The sequence below is a fragment of the Mytilus californianus genome, unplaced genomic scaffold, assembly GCF_021869535.1.
Source record: "Mytilus californianus isolate M0D057914Y unplaced genomic scaffold, xbMytCali1.0.p SCAF_4, whole genome shotgun sequence".
In the NCBI taxonomy this organism is placed as follows: Eukaryota; Metazoa; Mollusca; class Bivalvia; order Mytilida; family Mytilidae; genus Mytilus; species Mytilus californianus.
The window spans coordinates 35,242,322-35,264,958 of record NW_026262690.1 but is presented as its reverse complement, the minus strand read 5'-3'; the positions used below and the strand labels follow the sequence as shown (position 1 = coordinate 35,264,958).

Sequence of the window (22,637 nt, the reverse complement as noted above, 5' to 3'; positions counted from 1 at the left end):
TCGGTATTGAAACCAACAGAGCTTGGTATTTTTTGAAAACTTAGTAACACAATTATGTATTTTATTCCATTCTCCAACAACTTTATTTGATATAATTTCCCATTTTTGCTCAGCTGTAATTACAACTGGTATTGTACCTTGGTTTAAAATGTTATACATGTCTTTTGAACCTTTGTCTGACCTGAAGAAAATGTTCATATGAAAAGGTAAAAGAGCTTTGAAATTTCTAATGTTCTGTTATGTTTTAGAATTTGAGTTATTTCTGTATCCCAGTTCAAAACAGTACAAGGAGGCTTGTCCAAATGTCTTAAAGTCAAAAGTTACCATATGGTTTCTAATCTATGTCTTCAGATACCATCCTTAATAATAGTTTAATGTCCTTCAGAAATCCTTAAAAACCGTGGAATTTTAAGGTGGCAAAAAGATTGGGCACCCTAAATTCAAAATACAGTTGGATATTTTTGTTCATGTTTATGTATTATTTTACAGATATCATTTATAGTAGAGTTACCAGGATTGAGCTTATCAAAGTACCTGATATCTGCCTTACCTGGTCAGACCACACAACAACACTTGTCACATATTCACATAGTGACTGATCAAAGCAACAATCTCAGGTAATGTTTAATGGATATTTGATGAATTTGTTTGTTGGTGTTTAACGCCACTTTCAATGACCTTTGCTTTATCATAGCAGCCAGTTTTTATTGGTGCATACTTAGAGAGAGAACCACAACCTTCAGTAGGAAAACAGGCAATCCTAGTCAATTAAGATCCAGAGTCGAACACACCTTGCCATGAGCAGATTCAATCTCACAACCTCAGAGTTGACAGGCTAATGTCGACTGTAGGTGAGATATCTGATGAAGGGTCTGATAAAAGAAACATAAACTGTGATATTGTGATCAGTTTTAACTGAGTTCCTGTCACATGTTCATATTATAACTGATTTTACAGTTTATTTTAATTCTGCCTTAGCTGTGAAATTTTTAAAATAAAATCAAATACAATTAAAAAATAAAATGTGAAAGCAGTTATAACAACTGCCCTAGGCACCGAAACATGTCGATCTCATTAAATTACTGCAGCAATCCCTAAAGTGTGATGTGAAATTGGAGATGTAAAAGTATAACATTAATTGTAAAGTCACATTTTCATTGAAACCACCATAGTAAGAAAAAATCTTGTTTTAGATTTGGAAAGTTTCCTACAGATAATTACACCTTACCCATGTTCACCATTGGTAATGAACATCTGACAGCAACCTTCTACTCATGTAATGGCAAATTACAGGTAAACATCTGACAGCAAACCTTCTACTCATGTAATGGCAAATTACAGGTAAACATCTGACAGAAAACCTACTCATGTAATGGCAAATTACAGGTAAACATCTGACAGCAAACCTTCTACTCATGTAATGGCAAATTACAGGTAAACATCTGACAGCAAACCTACTCATGTAATGGCAAATTACAGGTAAACATCTGACAGCAAACCTTCTACTCATGTAATGGCAAATTACAGGTAAACATCTGACAGCAAACCTACTCATGTAATGGCAAATTACAGGTAAACATCTGACAGCAAACCTACTCATGTAATGGCAAATTACAGGTAAACATCTGACAGCAAACCTTCTACTCATGTAATGGCATATTACAGGTAAACAGCTAAGAGCAAGCTTCTATTGATGCAATGGCAAATTACAGGTAAACATTTGACAGTAACCTTCTACTGATGTAATGGCAAATTACAGGTAAACATTTGACAGTAACCTTCTACTCATGTAATGGCGAATTACAGGTAAAAATCTGACAGTAACCTTCTTCTCATGTAATGACATTTTGCATGTAAACATCTGACAGCAACCTTCTATTTATGTAATGAAAAATTACAGGTAAAAACCTGACATCAACCTTCTACTCCTGTAATGGCAAATAACAGGTAAATGTCTGATATCAACCTGTAACTCATACAATGGCATATAACAGGTTAACAACTGATAGCAACCTTGTACTCATGTAATGGCAAATTACAGGTTAACAGTAAATAGCATCCTTCAACTCGTGCAACAGCATATTACAGGTTAACAACTGATATCAACCTTGTACTCATGTAATAGCAAAAACCTTCTGCTCAAGGAATGGCATATTGCAGGTAAACATTTGACAGTAACCTTCTACTCATGTAATGGCAAATTACAGGTAAATATCTGACAGTAGCCTTCTACTCATGTAATGGCATTTTGCATGTAAACAGCTGACAGCAACCCTCTATTTATGTAATGTTAAATATCTGACAGCAGCTTTCTACTAATACTCATGTAAAGACAAATTTCAGATTAACATCTGACAGCAACCTTCTACTCATATTAACATTGACTAAATTTTATCATTGGTACAAGGACATCATTCGTAAATAAAAATCAACATGCAGACATCTTATACATTCAGGTATTTCACATCTAATCTTTCATGGTAGTATTCTATACAAAGCACAAAAGCTAGCCAAACCTTTAAACAGACTTATTCAGAACGGATATAGTTACGATACTGTTGTCAGGTCATTAAAGATCGCATTTTTTGGAATTAATATTGATTCACTCATAGGGTCTTTGTATCGGAAATAAGCACATTTATTCTAAAACCAGTTGTTTGCTTGATACAGGTTATGTTCTTCTCATATATTTTATGATGGTATGATACTAAACCCCTAACGGGAGGGATTGTGCTTGATTTTCATATGATAAAGACATAATCTTTCAATCAGTTAATTGAGGTCTGGAGCTGGCATGTCAGTAACTGCTAGTAGTCCTTTGTTAATTTATGTATCATTGTCATTTTGCTTAGTTTCTTCTGTTACCTATTCTGACATCAGACTCAGACTTCTTTTAAACTGAGTTTTACTGTGCGTATTGCTGTGTGTTTGTTTATTCTACATTGGTTAGAGGTATAGGGGGAGGGTTGAGATCTCACAAAACATGTTTAACTCCGCCGCATTTTTGCGCCTGTCCCAAGTCAGGAGCTTCTGGCCTTTGTTAGTCTTGTATGTTTTTTTTATTTTTGTTCATTTATATGTTTCTGAGTTTAGTGTGACATCCATTTTCACTGAACTTGTACACATTTTTGTTAAGTGGCCAGCTGAAGCCCCCCTCAGGGTGCGGGATTTTCTCGCTGTGTTGAAGACCCATTGGTGGCCTTGGGCTGTTTTGTGCTCTTTGGTCGGGTTGTTGTCTCTTTGACACTTTCCCTGTTTCCATTCTCAATTTTAATAGGAAAATTTTAGGTAAACTTCTGAAACAATCTTCCAGCTGCCTTCTTTAAGATGTTTTTTATTAAACAAATGTAAATTACATTTCATGCTTTAATGCATCTTTTGACTATCAATCTATCAATATATCATTTGATTTCAGTATATTAGTAGAAATAATTCAACAAGATACAAGTCAGAAGTAAAGTTGATGACCTATGGAACGGGATCCTGGTCTAATCCATTTAAAGACAAGAGTGGTGCATACTTATTTTTACCTGATGGTAATGCAAAGGTTAGTCAGGTGATATCTTTTGAACCACATGTGTAAGCTTTGCCAAATTGATCCTTAAAAAAAAACATGACCTCTTTTGAATTTTAGGTTAATAGGTGAAATGTCAAGGTTTCAATGCCTTTAAGTACACTGATATTTTGACTGATATTCACTGGAAAAGTTTTTTCTCCAGACTATTTCTTTGTAGCCTTAAATGAGTTTGTAACCAATCTTTATAGTATAAGTGCATTTGGGTGTTAAGGATATATTCTTGTCATTTAGACTGTGGTGGATAATTGTTTCATTGGCAATCATACCACATCTTATTAATTTTCAGGTTACTGGGCCAAAGGTCATGTCACAACAGCAAAAGATGACTGAAAAGTCATCAACAAACTAAGTTTGATAATTTCCTTTTTGAAGTCTGCTATTGATTATGAGCTCACTCTGTCAGAGGTTAAAGTAATAGCAGCAATTGATAAAATGAAATTTGGGCAGTGTTAGGTTCAGTTTGATATCCTTCATCAAACTTGCAGTGAAAATGACCCTTAAAAACAAGAGACCTGTAGATTTTTATGTCAGAAGATCAAAGGTCAAGGTCATATTACCATTGAAAAGGTTAAATTTTAGGAAAAGTTTGTTTCTAGACTGGGCCATAAATCTAATATTTTACCAATATTTGGTTGATAATGTGCTTTGTTCAAGGTTACAGCATCAATTAATTGACTTAAACTTTTGTTTTTTGGATAATATATTGTGAACCCTACAACCAATTATTACCAACTTTAGTTTCATAATGTTCCTATGAAAGAGAGAATGTTTGGTATATTTTTGTTTCGAGACTAAATCTTTTAAGGAATAAATCAGATCGCTATAAAACTGACATTGATAAGGCTTCCTCAGAAGCTGAAGACAACAACTAAATTTAGGGTCAATAATATGGAGGTGAAGGTGACAGCATTTACAAATTGATGGACATTTGGCTGAAATATGGATTTCCAGGAAATTCTGTTTCCAAATATATGTTCCTTTACCCAAATGTTAGCAACTTCCATCATCAGACATAAAATGTTTGTAGATTTCACAGTTTTCATCACCATAACAAAAACAAAACCCTCTTTTGATGACTACTTTACCAGTAGTTCAATTTTCTGTGTATTTAGATGTCATTAAATTTTCTGTGATCCATGCAGGATTTTATCCAAATTTCTGTCAAATGAATAGATTTTTCTATAATATTTTCAGTATACTTCTGCTCTTTGGTCGGGTTGTTGTCTCTTTGACACATTCCCCATTTCCATTCTCAATTTTATTTATAGTAAAATACATGAAGTACAAGTCATATCAAAAAGGTGAATGACTGTTAAAAGTCCTACATTTATAAAACATTAATGTGATATGAATATGAACCCTACTTTGTACAAGACAAATGCCCTAAGTCATATTTTTAATGTACTAGCTATAAGGAATCAGTTGACAGGAAGACATGTTACCTCACTTCTGACTCCAAGCTGAACAGTGCTTGCTCTTTCTCACAAATGTGCTTAGCAGTGAAGTAAGTAGATTGGAGTTAAATGTTGATGAGTTTTGAAATTTTAACAAATTATGTTGTTAATGATTTACTTTTTGTATTTTATCATTACTATTTAACATTTATTTCCGAAGCTAGTTATTGCATTCATTAGCCTATTTTACTATGTTTTTCATTTAAAACACTTGTTTTATGTTAAAAAAAAAACTGTTTATCTCTTATGTTTAAAAAATAAAAATATATATTCTTTTTTTAATACAGAATTTGGCTGAGTCAATAAAGTATCTGTACATAATAAAAGGACAGATATATTCCAGCGTGGTTGTTGGTTACCCATCAATAACACAAATCTATACTGTATATAACATGGCAGGTAAGGAAATTATTTTTGTCCCCTGCGTAGCGTGTTGCTGGGCGTCCGTCCGTCTGGTCTTGTTAGCGCTCTCACAGGTACAATTCTTGCCAGATTTTTATAAAACTTATACTATAGGTTAATATCAGCAATATCTCAGACAATTTCTATAATGGTGGACAATCAACTTTTTTTTAAAGAGTTATGCCCCTTGGCAATATTAAATTTATGGAAAATGGCCTTGTTAGCACTCAAGTATAATTCTTGCCAGATTTTTATAAAACTTATACTATAGGTTAATATCAGCAATATCTTGGACAATTTCTATAAAATGGACGATGGACTTTTTAGCTCACCGGAGCCCAAAGGGCCCCATGTGAGCTTATGCCATCACTTGGCGTCCTCCGTCGTCTGTCGTCGTCGTAAACTATTTCAAAAATCTTCTCCTCTGAAACTACTGGACCAAATACCTTCGAACTGTAACTAAATGTATCTTCGGGTATTTAGTTTATAAATTGTATCCGAAATTTTGATCCATCGACGAAAATGGCCGCCATGGCTAAAAATAGAACATAGGGGTCAAATCCAGTTTTTGGCTTATATCTCAAAAACTAAAGCTTTTAGAGCAAATCTGACAGTGGGTAAAATTGTTCAATTGGTCAAGATCTATCAGCTCTGAAATTTTTAGACGAATCGAACAACCCATTGTTCGGTTGCTGCCACCGAATTGGTAGTTTTAACAAAATTTTGCAGTTTTTTGTTATTATTTTGAATATTATTATAGATATATATAAACTGTAAGCAGCAATAATGTTCAGCAAAGTAAGATTTACAAAAAAGTTAATATGACCATAATTGTCAATTGACCCCTTAAGGAGTTATTGCCCTTTAAAGACAATTTTACACAATTTGTTCATCAAGTTTGCTAACATTTAAAAATCTCCTCTGAAACTACTGGGCCAAATACCTTCGAACTTTAACTTAATGTTTCTTAGGGTATCTTGTTTATAAATTGTATCCGAAGTTTGTATCCATCGACAAACATGGCCGCCATGGCTAAAAATAGAACATAAGGGTCAAATGCAGTTTTTGGCTTATATCTCAAAAACTAAATCTTTAAGAGCAAATGTGACATGGGGTAAAATTGTTTAATTGGTCAAGATCTATCGGCCCTGTAATGATCAGACGAATCGAACAACCCATTGTTGGGTTGCTGCCACCGAATTGGTAGTTTTAACAAAATTTTGCAGTTTTTAGCTCACCTGGCCCACAGGGCCAAGTGAGCTTCTCTCATCACTTGGCGTCCGTCTTCCGTCGTCCGTCGTCCGTCGTCGTTAGCTTTTTACAAAAATCTTCTCCTCTGAAACCACTGGGCCAAATTTAACCAAACTTGGCCACAATCATTGTTAGGGTATCTAGTTTAAAAAATGTGTCCGATGACCCCACCAACCAACCAAGATGGCCGCCATGGCTAAAAATAGAACATAGGGGTAAAATGTAGATTTTGGCTTATATCTCTGAAACCAAAGCATTTAGAGTAAATCTGACATAGGGTAAAACTGATTATCAGGTCAAGATCTATCTGCTCTGAAATTTTCAGACAAATCTGACAACCTGTTGTTGGGTTGCTGCCCCTGAATTGGTAATTTTAAGGAAATTTTGCAGTTTTTGGTTATAATCTTGAATATTATTATAGATAGAGATAAACTGTAAACAGCAATAATGTTCAGCAAAGTAAGATCTACAAATAAGTTGTCATGACCAAAATTGTCAGTCGACCCCTTTAGGAGTTATTGTCCTTAATAGTCAATTTTTAACAATTTTTTGTAAATTTTTGTAATCTTTTACAAAAATCTTCTTCTCTGAAACTACTGAGACAAATATAACCATACTTGGCCATAATCATTATTAGGGTATCTACTTTAAAAAATTTGTCCGATGACCCCGCCTTCCAACCATCATGGCCGACTTGGTTAAAAATAGAACATTGGGGTAAAATGCAGTTTTTGGTTTATATCTCTGAAACTAAAGCATTTAGAGCAAATCTGACAGGTGGCAAAAAAGTTCATCAGATTTAGATTTATCTGCCCTGAAATTTTCAGACGAATCCGACAACCCGTTGTTGGGTTGCTGCCCCTGAGTTAGTAATTTTACAAAAATTTTGCAGTTTTTTGTTATTATCTTAGATATCATTATAATATCTAATATCTAATACTATTAATTATGATTTTAACCTTATTTTACATGATTTCCAAAGCATCAGTAAATACAGGTGAGCGACACAGGCTCTTGAGAGCCTCTAGTTTGTTATTATTTTGAATATTCTTATAGATATATATAAACTGTAAGCAGTAATAATGTTCAGCAAAGTAAGATCTACAAAAAAGTTAATATGACCAAAATTGTCAATTGACCCCTTAAGGAGTTATTGCCCTTTAAAGACAATTTTACACAATTTGTTCATCAAGTTTGCTAACATTTAAAAATCTTCTCCTCTGAAATACAGGTGAGCGATTCAGGCTCTTGAGAGCCTCTTGTTTATAAGAGTTATAGTCCTTGGAAATATTAAATTTATGGAAAATGGCCTCATTAGCGCTCTCATGGGTACAATTCTTGCCAGATTTTTATAAAACTTACACTATAGGTTAATATCAGCAATATCTCAGACAAGTACTATAAAGGTGGACGATTGACTTTTTTAAAAAGAGTTATGCCCTTGGAAATATAAAATATGTGTGCAACGCAGGGGACATTGGAACTCTGTTCTTTTATCTCATTGGATCCTTTCTATTAAAAAGTAAGTCAAAGACCAAGGGACCTGATGTTATTGTATTACTTGAACACGGTTCAACATGTTCAAGTCACCTAAGTTGACAATTTACATCATGTTTCCTGTTCCAATATTGTACTTAGTTTATAGGTGTACATCTTTTTATTTTTATTAAAACCCATTTTCAATGATGATATTGTGAAATAAAAATAAAGATGGAGAACACAGTACACATCTAAGTTTTACAAGAATAAGTTAATATAAATTAAGGAACTTCTTTAGCTTCTTTCTGGTGAATTTTGAATAAGAAGATGTAGTATGATTGCCAATGAGACAGCTATGCAATTGAGTCAATATGAAGCGGTTTTAAGCAATTATAGGTCACTGTTCTGCCTTCAACTATGAGCAAAGCCAAAACAATTTAGTCAGCTATAAAAGACCTTGACTTAATCTTTTAATATCACTTTTATCAGTTAATTAGATCAAATGATTTTGTATCTTGTGTCTGTTGATTCCTTCCATGTTTATCTCTGTTAAAATGTTTTCACTAACACATTTTTATGCTTGATCAATCAACAAGCTGCTGACAAACAATAAATATTTCATTCTATTTTCATAACACAACATTTTTGTTAATATATACAAAACAAAACCATTTTAGCATAAATTCATTTAAATTGATGGCAAATATCTCAAATTTGAAATTATTAGTCATCTCACCTCTGAGTGAATGAAATGTGAAAAAAAATGGTAAAGATCTAGTCCAGTAACTAGTGTAGACTTAGTTACAATCAAAATAAATAGAACATTTACGTGTTTTTACAAAGGATCAAATGGTATGGGAGTCCATATAGAAAACTTAGTCGATATAACTAATGGTACTATGTGGAATAATAAAGAACTTGTAATGAGGATAGAGACTGATGTAAAAGATACGAATAATCAGATATGTGTGGATCTCAATGGTTTTCAGGTTAGTACAATAATGTGGGATGGTAGGTTGGATGTGGCCAGTAGTTGTTGACAATAAACACATCTTTAGATAAATATTTTGACCAAATTAAAATAAGATGGAAATTTCCAATAAATGTTTGTCCTACACATACCTGCCAATTTTCCTATCGAAGGTCGGTGGTTTTCCCCGGGCACTCCGGCTTCCTCCAACAATAAAAACTGGCCGCCACGAAATAGCCCAAAAGCGGTGCTTAAAAGTGGCGTTAAAACACCAAAAATCAAATCAAATCATACCTGCCAACGTCTGAAACCTTCAAAGAGGGAGATCTCCCCCTCAGCTATGACAGCTGAGTGGGTGGTTTTGCGCAAACGACATTTTCAAGTTAAATATATGACCTGTTTACGTATTCATCTACAAAACACCAAAAGGAGTTAATAAATATACTTTATTTCTTCAATTCATGGTTATAAGCTCTACAAGCTGGGGTTTTATTTAGCCTTTTTTCAATATCTCCCGAGTCTCATATAACTCATAACATTCCATGTTTTGAATTTGTTGTGAGTCTCACACTAAGCATGCTTTCAAACATCGTACAGACCACCAGAAGAATTCAAAAGTTGATTGAACATAATGTACAAAAAGATTCATTGCCAAGTGAACTTGGTCGTAAAAATTCAAAATCTTTCATTCAAATCTGCTTGACATTTCAATTTGCAGTTATCTATTTCTTCTTTTTACATTGCTGCGGACTGGCAAGCGGGAGATTTCCGGAATTTCGTTGTTTGCGCGGGAGTCTCCCGCTCAAAATGGGAGGGTTGGCAGGTATGGTCCTACATCCAGTGTAAACATTATAACTAGTAGATGACATTGAATTGAATATGTAGAATGCTCAAAATGTTTGTTTATGATTTTCTTAAAATTTGAATAATTTTCTCTTTTCTTTGTTTTGAACCCCTTAGTCAGCATCTTTATCATTGTAGTGCTTTTTAATATTTGAAAATATATTAAACAACTCGTTCAGAGTGCATAGAAAGATGAATGTTATTTATTTTTCAGATGCACAGAAAGAGAACTAGAAAGAAAATACCACTACAGGGAAACTTTTTCCCCATGACTTCTATGATGTTGATTGAGAATAATGTTGATAGAGTTACAATAGTATCTTCTGAAACTCATGGTGTAGCTAGTCTTTCTCCAGGTATTTATCTGTCCTGTGGATAGTGAGAAGGAAAGGTATTTGGGATCAAATGGACACAAGACAGAAATATTTTGTCATGCAAATACCAAAGGAAGAGAACAGAATCCTTGTTAAAAGTCTTCAATAATTAGATACCGATACCTAGTCCTAAGACAAAAGCTGCGTCTCTTTTAGTATATTGGATATCTAAATATGTCCTTTGACTTTGAAAAGGAACATGCAACATGCAGTAAAAATGAAATGATTCTACAAAAAATTAAACACTTATAACAAACATTTATTTATTTAGAGCTATCAGGGTGACAGACTAAACAAACCAATGAAATTGGACCTTTAACCTTTGAGCTCATTGCTTAACATCCACAAACAGACAAACAATTAAGTACAATTATCTTAAATCCTCTGTAGGATTTTAGCTTGAAGGTTCATAAATCAAATGTTATTACCAATTTCAATCACTATACTGTAGGTTGGTTGGAGGTTGTTCTAGACAGACGACTGATTCAAGATGATTGGCGAGGTCTGTCTCAGGGAGTTACAGATAATGTTTTAACCAAAAGTCAGTTTGTTCTTTTGTTTGAAACCAGAAATATTTCTGCTAGTCAGGTTGGTAAAAAATATTATTAAGTAAACTCTCCAAAATGTCTGAAATACTCATTAATCACTGAAATCTAGTAAAGCTTTAAACAAGATTATTCCAATGTTAAGCAGGATGAGAGATAAGCTATTTTGTACTTCATTCTGTATTTTTATTTCAGAATTGCATGATTTGTGCAGTGAAATCAAAACCAGGTTAATATCTATATCATTGGGATATGACTGCTGAAGGTGGATGCCTGATTCCAGGAGATGAATACATATTCTCTGTATTTTGTCTAGAGCCAAATGCTTCATTAGGGATTTGGCTATTATTCTCTCTTTTATTGCTGTCTTTCTGTCTTATTATGGATATTCAAACTTACATTTTATAAAGGGACATTAGCTACAATGTTTTGTCAGTAGAATTTGAATAGTTAAACCTTTTTCTTTCTTTTTTATTGGCTTCAAATATTAACAAGAATGAAATATTGAATAATTATTCATTATTAGCAGTCAGTTTGATTCCATTTAGTCAAAATAAGCCCAAAAAACTTTTCTGCAACATTATTGATTTGCAAGTCAATAATTTGACTCATTTAAATCCATACACATTCAACCATTGATGTGACCGAAGATTGAGATGTTGTTATGAATAAATTTTGAAAGTTTTGGGCAATTTATTTGACATGAATTTGGTAGCTAATATCCTTATTATACAGATTTCTAGTTGATGGCCATTACTTTCAATAGAAAGAAACGTAAATCAGTGTTCAAAAGGTGCTTTTAAATAACAAATTTGTTTCAGCTTTATTGTGTTGCCTACAATAAAAGTGGTGAAGGCGAGACATAGTGATTCCAGATTCTGCCAGTGTTGCTGTCAGTCAACATTTGGGTTCAGTCTGAGATTAAAGTATTTACTATTACATGTTTGTGTTTAATGGATAGAGTAGTTACAGTTCCACATTAGAATGGAAGTCACTATTGAACATAGAAAAGTCAGTATAGAACTCTTTATATATAAACTATTTAATAATTGTATAATTTCAGAAACAAGGTATCATGTGTTATCCTTCACCAACTGCAGAAGTTGTATCCAAACTTCTTGAGCACCATGTGATCTCCATGACAAAATCTCCAATTAGCAATGCTGATTGGTCAGTTATGAAACTGTCATCTCTCCCACAGAAGGAGATACATCTGGTGAATTTAAGATTCTTGTCAGTTGACAATGGGTGTATTGAGGTTTTGCTCATCATTCATTCTACTCAACTAGATTGTTCCTTCCCTATAGCTGAAAAAGATTGGAAGTCACAGGTATACAGGATAATAATTTTTATCATGCTTTAAACTTGTCAAAAATTGCTTAACATAGGGATACTAATCCAGCAGCATTGCCAAAAATTATTAGTATAAAGCTTTATATATCAGAATGTTAAATAGCTTGATAGTCCATACAATATAAGCCAATTGTTACTGCTGTTATATTTCTTTTCATTGAAATAACTCAAAAAATGTAATTGATCTTTTGATCCTCTTGTTTGTTTTTACTGTGTATTAAGGTCACAGTTTGATTGACATGTTCCTCACCTCTTTTTATTAATATTTATATAGAATTTAAAATTCAGTACACTGAACTGCATGTCATTGTTCAGTGACTGCTTGAAAAAAATTATAGTTTTTTTGTCATGTGAAATACTCACTTATTTTGAGTAATAAGACAATATAAAAATAAGAAGATGTGGTATGATTGCCAATGGGACAACTCTCCACAAAAGACCAAATGACACAGAAATTAACAACTATAGGTCACTGTATGGCCTTCAACAATGAGTAAAACCCCTACCTCATAGTCAGCTATAAAAGGCCCCCAAATGAAAATTGTAAAACCATTCAAAAGAAAAAATTAACAGCCTGATTTATGTACAAAATAATGAACGAAAAACAAATATGATATACAGCAACAAACGACAACCACTGAGTTACAGGCTCCTGACTTGGGACAGGCACATACAGAATGTGGCAGGGTTAAACAAGGTTGAAGGCACCAACCCTCCCCTAACCTGGAACAGTGGTGTAACAGCACAACATAAGAACAAACTATAAAAATCAGTTGAAAAGGGCTTAAATCATTAGATGGATACAAAGTGGAAATACATATAACAAAAACACGAGTGGAAATGGCAGGGTACTGATAATTACCCACAACAAAAAGACACTAAGTACAGATCTGAGCATACTCACAGTTACTGACCGCTAGTTCAAAACCAATAACAATTAAATAAAAAAAATCATGCATCTAAGACAACATCTCAGAAAAAATTAGGATGTGCTATCCCGTTTGAAATAAATTTTCTACAGGTACAACCAAATTTCCAAACCAAATCTTTTTATCTATGGAAGAATTTAGTAAAGGTTTTAAGTAATTTGTGGTAACAAAATCCCTGATTTAATAATTTACCAGTAATACATAGATTACGTTCATTGAAATCCAAAACGTCACAACAGACATGGGCATAGCGAACGAGTTGTGATATATAAACACCGTAAGATGGTGCCAAAAAAACATCACCGTCAAAAAAAGAAAATTAAAAATAGGGAGCTACCCTTTTGCTGTAAATTTTAGTGTATAGTTTCCTGTGTAAAACTGAAATATTTAATCTAGGAAAGGACAGTTATTACCGTTTATATTTGATTTATTTAAAGTAAGTTCCTTAAGTTCAGTAAATTTCGGCAGTATATTTAGAAAATTCTTGATTATTTAACGAAAAAATATCATCAAGATAACGGTAAGTGTTGTTGAATTTATCAATTAAATGCAATTAAGACGGGTCTTTTCTTAGTTTGGTCATAAACTGTGATTCATAACAGTACAAGACCAAGTCTGATATTAAAGGGACGCAATTGGTGTACATAGGAATACCTACAACCTGTCGATAAACCTTATTGCCGAAACATACATAAATATTATCAAGGAGAAAATTAACAGCTTCAATCATCTCATCACACCTCCAGTAAATATATCTAGCATATTTACTTTTCTCATTAGAGAAGAAGGCTTTAAATGAGTTGCAGCAAATATATTTGCATTCAGATTTACCAAACAACCATTTAATTAAATAGGAAATTTTGTTTGATAAGATTGTGTGGAAGAGTAGTGTAAAGAGTTGAAAAGTCAAAACTGTCAACAGAATCAAAAGGACCATCAAAAGCATATAATTTATCAATAACATCCAAAGAATTTTTTACACTCCAAAAATAGTAATTTCCACTATTTTCATATGTTTTATGATAAGTTCTTTGATAGTAGTTAAGGGACTAGTTAAAAGCACTGAAGGATTAGTTGAAGAACACTTACTAGGGGCCGAGATGAAATGATATTTTACTGGTTTTTTGTGTAGTTTAGATAACCAATACGCAGTAGGGACCTTCAAATGTTCAGAAGAGGCTTTAAGCTGTGATGTGGTTATGATATGATTGTTTACTATATGACTTTCTGTGGAGCGCATAGACTTGAATATAGAAGAGTTTAAAATTTCATTCCTTGTAGTATTTACGGAATACCAGCACCACATTTTTGGCTGCTTTGTCGGCTGGTACAAACACCAACCACTTTGTGAGTACTTGAAGTTTGTTTCTTATTCTAGAATTAGGTGTATTATGTACTCTTTTATTTATTTCGAAATTATTTTCAAATGTGATATTCAAATATCTACAACATTCATACATTTATTTAAATAAGAATCAAAGTTTTTTATCAGATATTTCCCGTTTACACCAATTTTTATGATACGATGAAAGAGCGTCTTTTGTGTCCTGTTTTTATATATGGAATGATTGTAAGGTAAACATGTCTGACTGGCAGGTTTCATCTGACCTTGACATCATTTGCATGGTTCATTGGTCAATGTTAAGTTTTCATGTTTTTTTGTCAGTTTATCAGATACTACAAGCAATATATCAACAATAGTTGGTGTATGGTATGATTGTTAGGTATACCTGTCTGTCTTGCAGGATTCCTCTGACCTTGACCTCATTTACATGGACTATTGATAATGTTAAGTTAATGTGATACTTGTAGTAAAACCTTCATATTACAGACTTTCAAAATAAGTTCAATCATGATGTAGGTGTAAGTAAAGCAGGCAAGACTTTTCAGTGTGTGCACTATTTTTTTCTTGGGACAAACCTTCTTTTTCCACTTTTTTATTAAAAAACATACAAGAACAAGAAAAAATTGTCGGGGGATAATCATAAACACAACCGTGACTACTAAAAAGCCTGTTGATAAACTTTTTATGCCCTCTCCCTTATCCGTTCGTACGTTAGTCCGTCCTTACATCTGTCTGTCTGTACGTCCAAAAATTAGTTTCTGTTCTCTAACTTTAATAGAAAAACAAAGGATATGGGGTATCCATCAATGACACAAAATCAGTACATGCACAGCAAAAAAGGAAAGGAAAAGCGCTTTTATTGCTGTTCTTCATCTCAAAGTCACAATGAGGCCTTCAACACAGAGCAAAAAACTCTCACCTCACTGCAAGTTTAAGACAGCCCCTAGCACTGGCTTGAGCAGAATTCTTTGCAAAAATAATTCAGATAGACTTTGTAAGATGTAACACCACCAAATCGGGCCCTGTCAAAAAAGAAAGTAGTACATATTTAAAACAGGATAGTTCCTACGTATAGGTGTAAATATCAAATTATGTAGAATATATTTTACTGATTAAGGTATCAAATGAAAGGTGAAGGACTGATGATCCTTGTAGAACACATATTGACTGATAATTTTGAATAATACAAAAATGTATGAATGAGTTCTAAAATAGAGTGCATCTATTGCCTGTTTCTCAGATATGAAGTACCAGGTTTGGTGTATCCAAAGGTCGGGTAAACCAGTACAGTCTGATTTATAAATAACGGTATATTGATTTCGACCCCATAGAATGTTTAGAAGTGAAAAATTCAACGTGGATAGGAATGAGGGCCAAGAATAGGTTGTGTGTGTCTTATCAAAATTTTAGTACACAAACTGGCCTAAAGTTGAGAGAATGATATGGCACACATAAGAGAAGTTATCTCAAGAATGAATACACCATAACTTTAAAAATACAGAAGAGCATACATATAGTTAGCCTCAACCAAATGTTTTTCATCCTATACACAATGCTTTACCACCAAACACAGATCAAGCTTGAATTATGGTGGCGTCACTTTCACCGTTCTCTAATTATGGACTTTTATAAATGGAAAAATTGACAAATTTGCAGTTTCCGCAATCTAATTTTATTTTGCTTCAATCAAATGTTGTGAAACTTATACACAATGCTTATTACCACCAAAGTCAGATCAAGTTCGAATTATGTGGCTTCACTTCCACTGTTCTCAAGTTATTTCCCTTTTTAAATGGAAAAATTGCTAAATTTGCCATTTCTGCACTCTAACTTTATTTTGCCTCAACCAAATGTTATGAAACTTATACACAATGCTTATTACCGCGGACTATACAAGCCTTTTAACGGTAGCACCGAACACAGATCAATTTCGAATTTGGGTGTTGTCACTTTCGCCATTCTGGAATTATGTCCCCTTGTAAATTTAAAATTGCAAAATTTGCCGTATATTTACAAGCAGGGGCTTTTGTGTCATTCTTCATTTTATTTATTATCACTGCAAATGTATTTTTTACAAATGTGTGCTGTTTATCTGGGCAGGGCTCGAAAGATTATTTGAGTTCAATGGTTTGAATAGGCCAATGACAACTATTTTTCCTTTTCAAATGGATATCGTAAACCTTTGTTGACTGATTCATTCGCAGGCCCTTTTGCTAAAATAGACTGCAGTTAGGTGTATTATCTGAACTGTATTGCTTGTTTAAAGAAACAAGTTCAAACATTAAAACCTGTAATTTTATTTTTTTTTTATCTTTTTTCACTTTCAGCATTCAAACCATAGCATGAAAATCTCAAAACTGTTTGAAAACAATGTGATTACATCTATAAAACAGACTATACTAACTGGTGTCAAGGTCATTCGAACTGTTTTACCTGAGGAAGATATTTCAGTAAATGTTATGGAAATAAAGACCTACAAAGTGACAGTCTGTTAATGTTATGTCATGGTTATCTTACACTATACCCAAAGGAATATATGTCAGTAAATGTTATGGAAATAAAGACCTACAAAGTGACAGTCTGTTAATGTTATGTCATGGTTATCATACTCTACACCCAAAGGAAGATATTTCAGTAAGTGTTATGGAAATAAAGAGCTACAACATGACAGTCTGTTAATGTTATGTCAAGGACATCATAACTCTTCTGCCTGAGGAAAACATCTCTGACCAAAGACTATGAAACTTAGTACATACAAAGTTAAAACCTGTTGATTTGTTTTAATTGTATAATTATGAATGACTTGTTTATAAACCATTAGATTTCTTTTTTTAAATAAAGAGATGTTATTTTTGTCCCCGTTGCAGGGGACATAGAAATACCACTCATATGTCTGGTCTTTTAAGCGCTCTCAGATGTATAATTCTTGCCAGACTTCTATAAAATTCATATCAAAGGTTTATATTGGCAATGTAACAAATAATTTCGAAAAATCAGTGTCTATCAACCATTTTTCAACTTTCAATTTTTCAAAAAGTCATGACCCTTGAAATATTAATTATATGAACAATTGCATTGTATGCACTCTCATGTGTACAATTCTTTCCAGATTTTTATCAAATTTATATCAAAGGTTTATATCAGCAATGTCTGAGACAAGTTAAAAATTAAGGCTGATCAATAATTTTTTCAGGAGTTATGTCCCTTAGAAATGTAAATTATATAGAAATTTGCATTGTAAGCCCCCTCGTGTACAATTCTTGCCAGATATTTATGAAAGAATTAAGTTCATGAAGAGCCATATTTTGGGCCAAATATGGAGTCCATTGTTTCAAGTAGACGAAAAGGAAATAGAAGTATTTTTGTCGTCGCGACGATTTATATTTGCGTTATTTTTCTACTTGCAAAACTTGCAAAAATTAGTTGGTTTACAGTACTATTTGTTAAAACATTTTTATAAATCTGACTTGAACATTTAATTTGTGGAATCATGGACTCAATGTTTCCTAGACCTAAATATGGTTGAATTCCAAGGGATTTTGACAATTTTCACCAAAAATCTCTACTTTTGGCCTATTTGGGTTGTAAATTTTAACACTTTATAGGAAAAGCTTGACAAAAATACTTCTATTTCCTTTTCGTCTACTTGAAACAATTTACTCCATATTTGGCCCAAAATATGGCTCTTCATGAACTTAATTCTTTCATAAATATCTGGCAAGAATTGTACACGAGGGGGCTTACAATGCAAATTTCTATATAATTTACATTTCTAAGGGACATAACTCCTGAAAAAATTATTGATCAGTCGTGAATAAGTAAAACTTGGATCTTTCCTTATTTAACTACATCAGGTAAATAAGAAAATCGCGAAGTGGACTAGAAAGAGCTAAACGCGAAATAAAGTATCTGCAATAATAAGTTGGTTTACAGTATGTTAAAAAGGTCTTTTTTGAAAGGTCTGTCCTGGAAAATCAAGTTTGTGCTTTTTGTGACACCAATTTGTAAATTTTTAACAACAAAAAGACATATTTCCTATCTAGTCATTGTTTTAGCTATAATTTATGGGGATAATTTGTCAATAAATCCTAATTTGAAATTTTAACTTGAAATAGGGGCCATATTAGGGTGTTGTTGAATCTACTCCTTTATATCAAAGGTTCAAATTGCAATATCTTGGACATGTTCATATATCAGTGACAATCAAATATTTTTAAAAGAGTTTTGTCCCTTGGAAATTTTAACTATTTGGGAAATTGTATAGGATGCGCTCTCAAGCCTCTCTTAAGAAATTTTTTTAAAAATTTAAAGAACAAACTAAAAAAAGTTTTTTTAGTTATTTCCCTAGGACAGATAAAATATGTGCAACACAGGGCACATTGGAACTCTGTTCTTTTAGTTAGATTAAGTTCTGATCTGGCAATTTAGAGATAAAAACAGGAAATATGGTAGTACAAACATTCTTAAGTAACCAAGTGCAATTAGTTGCAAATATTCATCTTCACTGTGGATTGTTAAGGAAGATAATTTTGTCTGTAACTTGTAGTAAATTAATTTAGTTTAGTTCCATTTTACCTTTATTTATTGAGTTATATTTTGTGGTTCATTAGTGTACGATGATGACTAATGGAGCACCTGAGATCATCCCTGGTTTTGGTGGGGTTCGTGTTGTTCAGTCTTAAGTTTCAATGTTGAGTTTTGTATATTGTTGTATGTCTTTTTCGTTTTTTGCCATTGGGTTGTCAATTTATTTTCAACTTCTGAGTTTGAATGTTCCTTTGGTATCTTTCGCCTCTCTTATACAGATCCTGCATGCAGAATTTGTGGCTGTATAATGGTATGGCAATTTCAGCGTTGTCCGAAGACATTTGGCTTCCAGACAATAACTTGAGTATAATTGTATGGATCTCTATGAAATTGTTCCACAAAGTTCCATACCACAAAAGGAAGGTTGGGATTGGTTTTGGGGGTTAAGGCCCTAACTGTATAAGAATTTTGGGCCAAAAAAGGGCCAAAAGCAAACATTTTCTGGTTTCAGGACGATAACTTGAGTACAAGTGTATGGATTTGTATGAAATTGCACCACAAGGTTCCAAAAAGGGATTAGAAATAACCAATTATTTAACTTTGTTTGAATTGCTTTAATTTCTGACCAATTTCAATGGGATTTAAATAATCTTGAAATTTTGGGTTTCTTTTATAATGCTTAATCTTACTATGTATTTAGAATTTTAATTTTGGGCTGTGTTTTCTAGTGGGTCCATATTAGGGTGCAAAATTAAACTTTGATTGATTTCAATATGCTGAATCTAATAATGTATTTAGAATTTGGATTTTGGGCCCATTTTCAAATTGGTCCACATCAGAATCCAAAGGGTTCAAAATTAAACTCTGTTTAATTTCAACAAAAATGGTAAGGGTTTTTGCTATGCTGAATTGCTTATTTGATTATATTTGATAAATTTCATTTGTTTGGTTTTTTTTTTTTACATTAAGAGTAACCTCCCTTACTATGTTTTAGCTAATAACTTATGTCTTATCTATGATGTGATATGCAAATGAGAAGATGTCATTTTATTTTTATACGACTGCAAAAAATTTTGCGATTGTATATTGGTATGACGTTGGCGTCGTCGGCGTCCGAAGACACATTGGTTTTCGCACTCTAACTTTAGTTTAAGTGAATGGATCTCTATGAAATTTTACCATAAGGTTCAATACCACAAAAGGAAGGTTGGGATTGATTTTGAGGGTTATGGTACCAACAGTTAAGGAATTAGGGGCAGAAAAGGGGCCAAAAATAAGCATTTTTGTAACTTCCAGACATAACTTGTGTGTTAGTGTATGGATCTCTCTGACATTGCACCACAAGGTTCCATATCACAAAGGGAATGCTGGGATTGATTTTGGGGTAATTGCCTCAAAATTGTAGGAATTAGGGGCCAAAAAAGGGGCAAAAAACAAGCATTTTTATATGGACAAATACTTTAGTACAAAACATAATTTAAAGCAATGTAAGGGAGATAAATCAAATACATCATTTGAATTACCTCCCTTACACTGCTTTTAAATTATGTAAAAAGTAATGGTTAATGAACATTGAAGACAATTTAAAACAGTGTAAGGGAGGTAATCCACATACAACGTTTTGATTACTTCCCTTACACTGCTTTTAAATTATGTTTAAAGAAATGCATATTTATAAAGGAAGACCAGTAAAAATATCTGCAAATGTTGCATCTTTTTTTTTTTACAAAAAAATCCATATGAAAGATTTGACACCATATTTTAAATTCTATTATTAAATAGATTAAGTTAGCACTATGGAAAATTTAAATGGGTAATTATGGTTGCAAATTCCATTGGAAATTTGAACCGAGATTATGACCATATCTTGAGGGAAAGAATTTTTGGGGAAAAAAAGGGGCGGGGGGGGGTAAAAAGAAATTGTGGGGGGTCAATTTTTTCTCATTTCAGATTTTAGAAATTAAAAAGAATTATTCTTCAAATATTTTTTTTTTTTTCAAATTTCAAATATCGAAAAATTTCAAGAAGTAATCTTTAATTGCACAGTATGGCGCATTAGATTTGTAAAATCTTTGACCACATTTATTTATTTGTTATGCCAAATCTGACCATGTATTTAGATTTTTAATTTTGGGTCGTTTTCAAATTGGTCTACATTATGGTCCAAAGGGTCCAAAATTAAACTTAGTTTGATTTTAACAAAAATGGAATATATGTGGTTCTTTGATATGCTGAATCTAAACATGTATTTAGATTTTTGATTTTGGGCCCAGTTTTCAAGTTAGTCCAAATTGGGGTCCAAAATTAAACTTTGTTTGATTTCAACAAAAATTGAACATATGGGGTTCTTTGATATGCTGAATCTAACCATGTATTTAGATTTTTTATTTGTGGGCCCTGCTATCAAATTGGTTCATATTGAGGTCAAAAGGGTATTTAGATTTTTAATTTTGGGTCCAGTTTTCAAATTGGTCTACATTAAGGTCCAAAGGGTCCAAAATTAAACTTAGTTTGATTTTAACAAAAAATGAATATATGGGGTTCTTTGATATGCTGAATCTAAACATGTATTTAGATTTTTGATTTCGGGGCCCAGTTTTCAAGTTGGTCCAAATTGGGGTCCAAAATTAAACTTTGTTTGATTTCAACAAAAATTGAATATATGGGGTTCTTTGATATGCTGAATCTAACCATGTATTTAGATTTTTTATTTGTGGGCCCCGCTATCAAATTGGTTTATATTGAGGTCAAAAGGGTCCAAAATTAAACTTTGTTTTATTTCATCAAAAATTGAATTATTGGGGTTCTTTGATATGCCAAATCTAACCGTGTATTTAGATTTTTAATTTTAGGTCCCGTTTGTCAAATTGGTCTACATTAAGGTCCAAAGGGTCCAAAATTAAACTTAGTTTGATTTTAACAAAAAATGAATTCTTGGGGTTCTTTGATATGCTGAATCTAAACATGTGTTTAGATTTTTGATTATGGACCCAGTTTTCAAGTTGGTCCAAGTTGGGGTCCAAAATTAAACTTTGTTTGATTTCAACAAAAATTGAATATATGGGGTTCTTTGATATGCTGAATCTAACCTTGTATTTTGATTTTTGGACCCCGTTATCAAATTGGTCCACATTGAGGTCAAAAGGGTCCAAAAATTGAATTCTTTGGATTCTTTGATATGCTGAATCTAACCATGTATTTAGATTTTGGATATTGGACCATAATAGGTAAATTTAAAAAAAACAAGTTCTTAGACCACATTCATTCTGTGTCAGAAACCTATGCTGTGTCAAATATTTAATCACAATCCAAATTCAGAGCTGTATCAAGCTTGAATGTTGTGTCCATACTTGCCCCAACTGTTCAGGGTTCGACCTCTGCGGTCGTATCAAGCTGCGCCCAGCGGAGCATTTTATTTTTAAATGTTACTTTAGTTAGAATTTTGCTGATTTAGACATTACTGATTATTGTTCATGCATTGTTCTAAGATATAATTTTATTCTGCATTTCATTTCAACTACATCATTCATTCCTAAAATTTGCTAAATTATTAATATTAATTTCTAAATGCTAACAGTTTAACAATGT

General features: G+C 32.8%; 1 protein-coding gene across 1 annotated transcript in view; it reads left to right on the top strand.

Annotated features, from left to right (window-relative positions):
* The window catches only part of LOC127698217 (alpha-mannosidase 2-like), a 50,427-nt gene extending 33,065 nt beyond the window's left edge, over positions 1-17,362 (top strand). The window contains exons 14-22 of the mRNA XM_052201571.1: positions 490-617; positions 1,194-1,293; positions 3,416-3,547; positions 5,319-5,430; positions 9,007-9,152; positions 10,191-10,332; positions 10,802-10,938; positions 11,959-12,225; positions 16,850-17,362. Of these exons, the coding sequence (XP_052057531.1) occupies positions 490-617; positions 1,194-1,293; positions 3,416-3,547; positions 5,319-5,430; positions 9,007-9,152; positions 10,191-10,332; positions 10,802-10,938; positions 11,959-12,225; positions 16,850-17,017 (1,332 nt within the window). The 3' untranslated portion in view covers positions 17,018-17,362. The remainder of the gene's footprint in view (positions 1-489; positions 618-1,193; positions 1,294-3,415; positions 3,548-5,318; positions 5,431-9,006; positions 9,153-10,190; positions 10,333-10,801; positions 10,939-11,958; positions 12,226-16,849) is intronic.
* Positions 17,363-22,637: the final 5,275 nt, after the last annotated feature.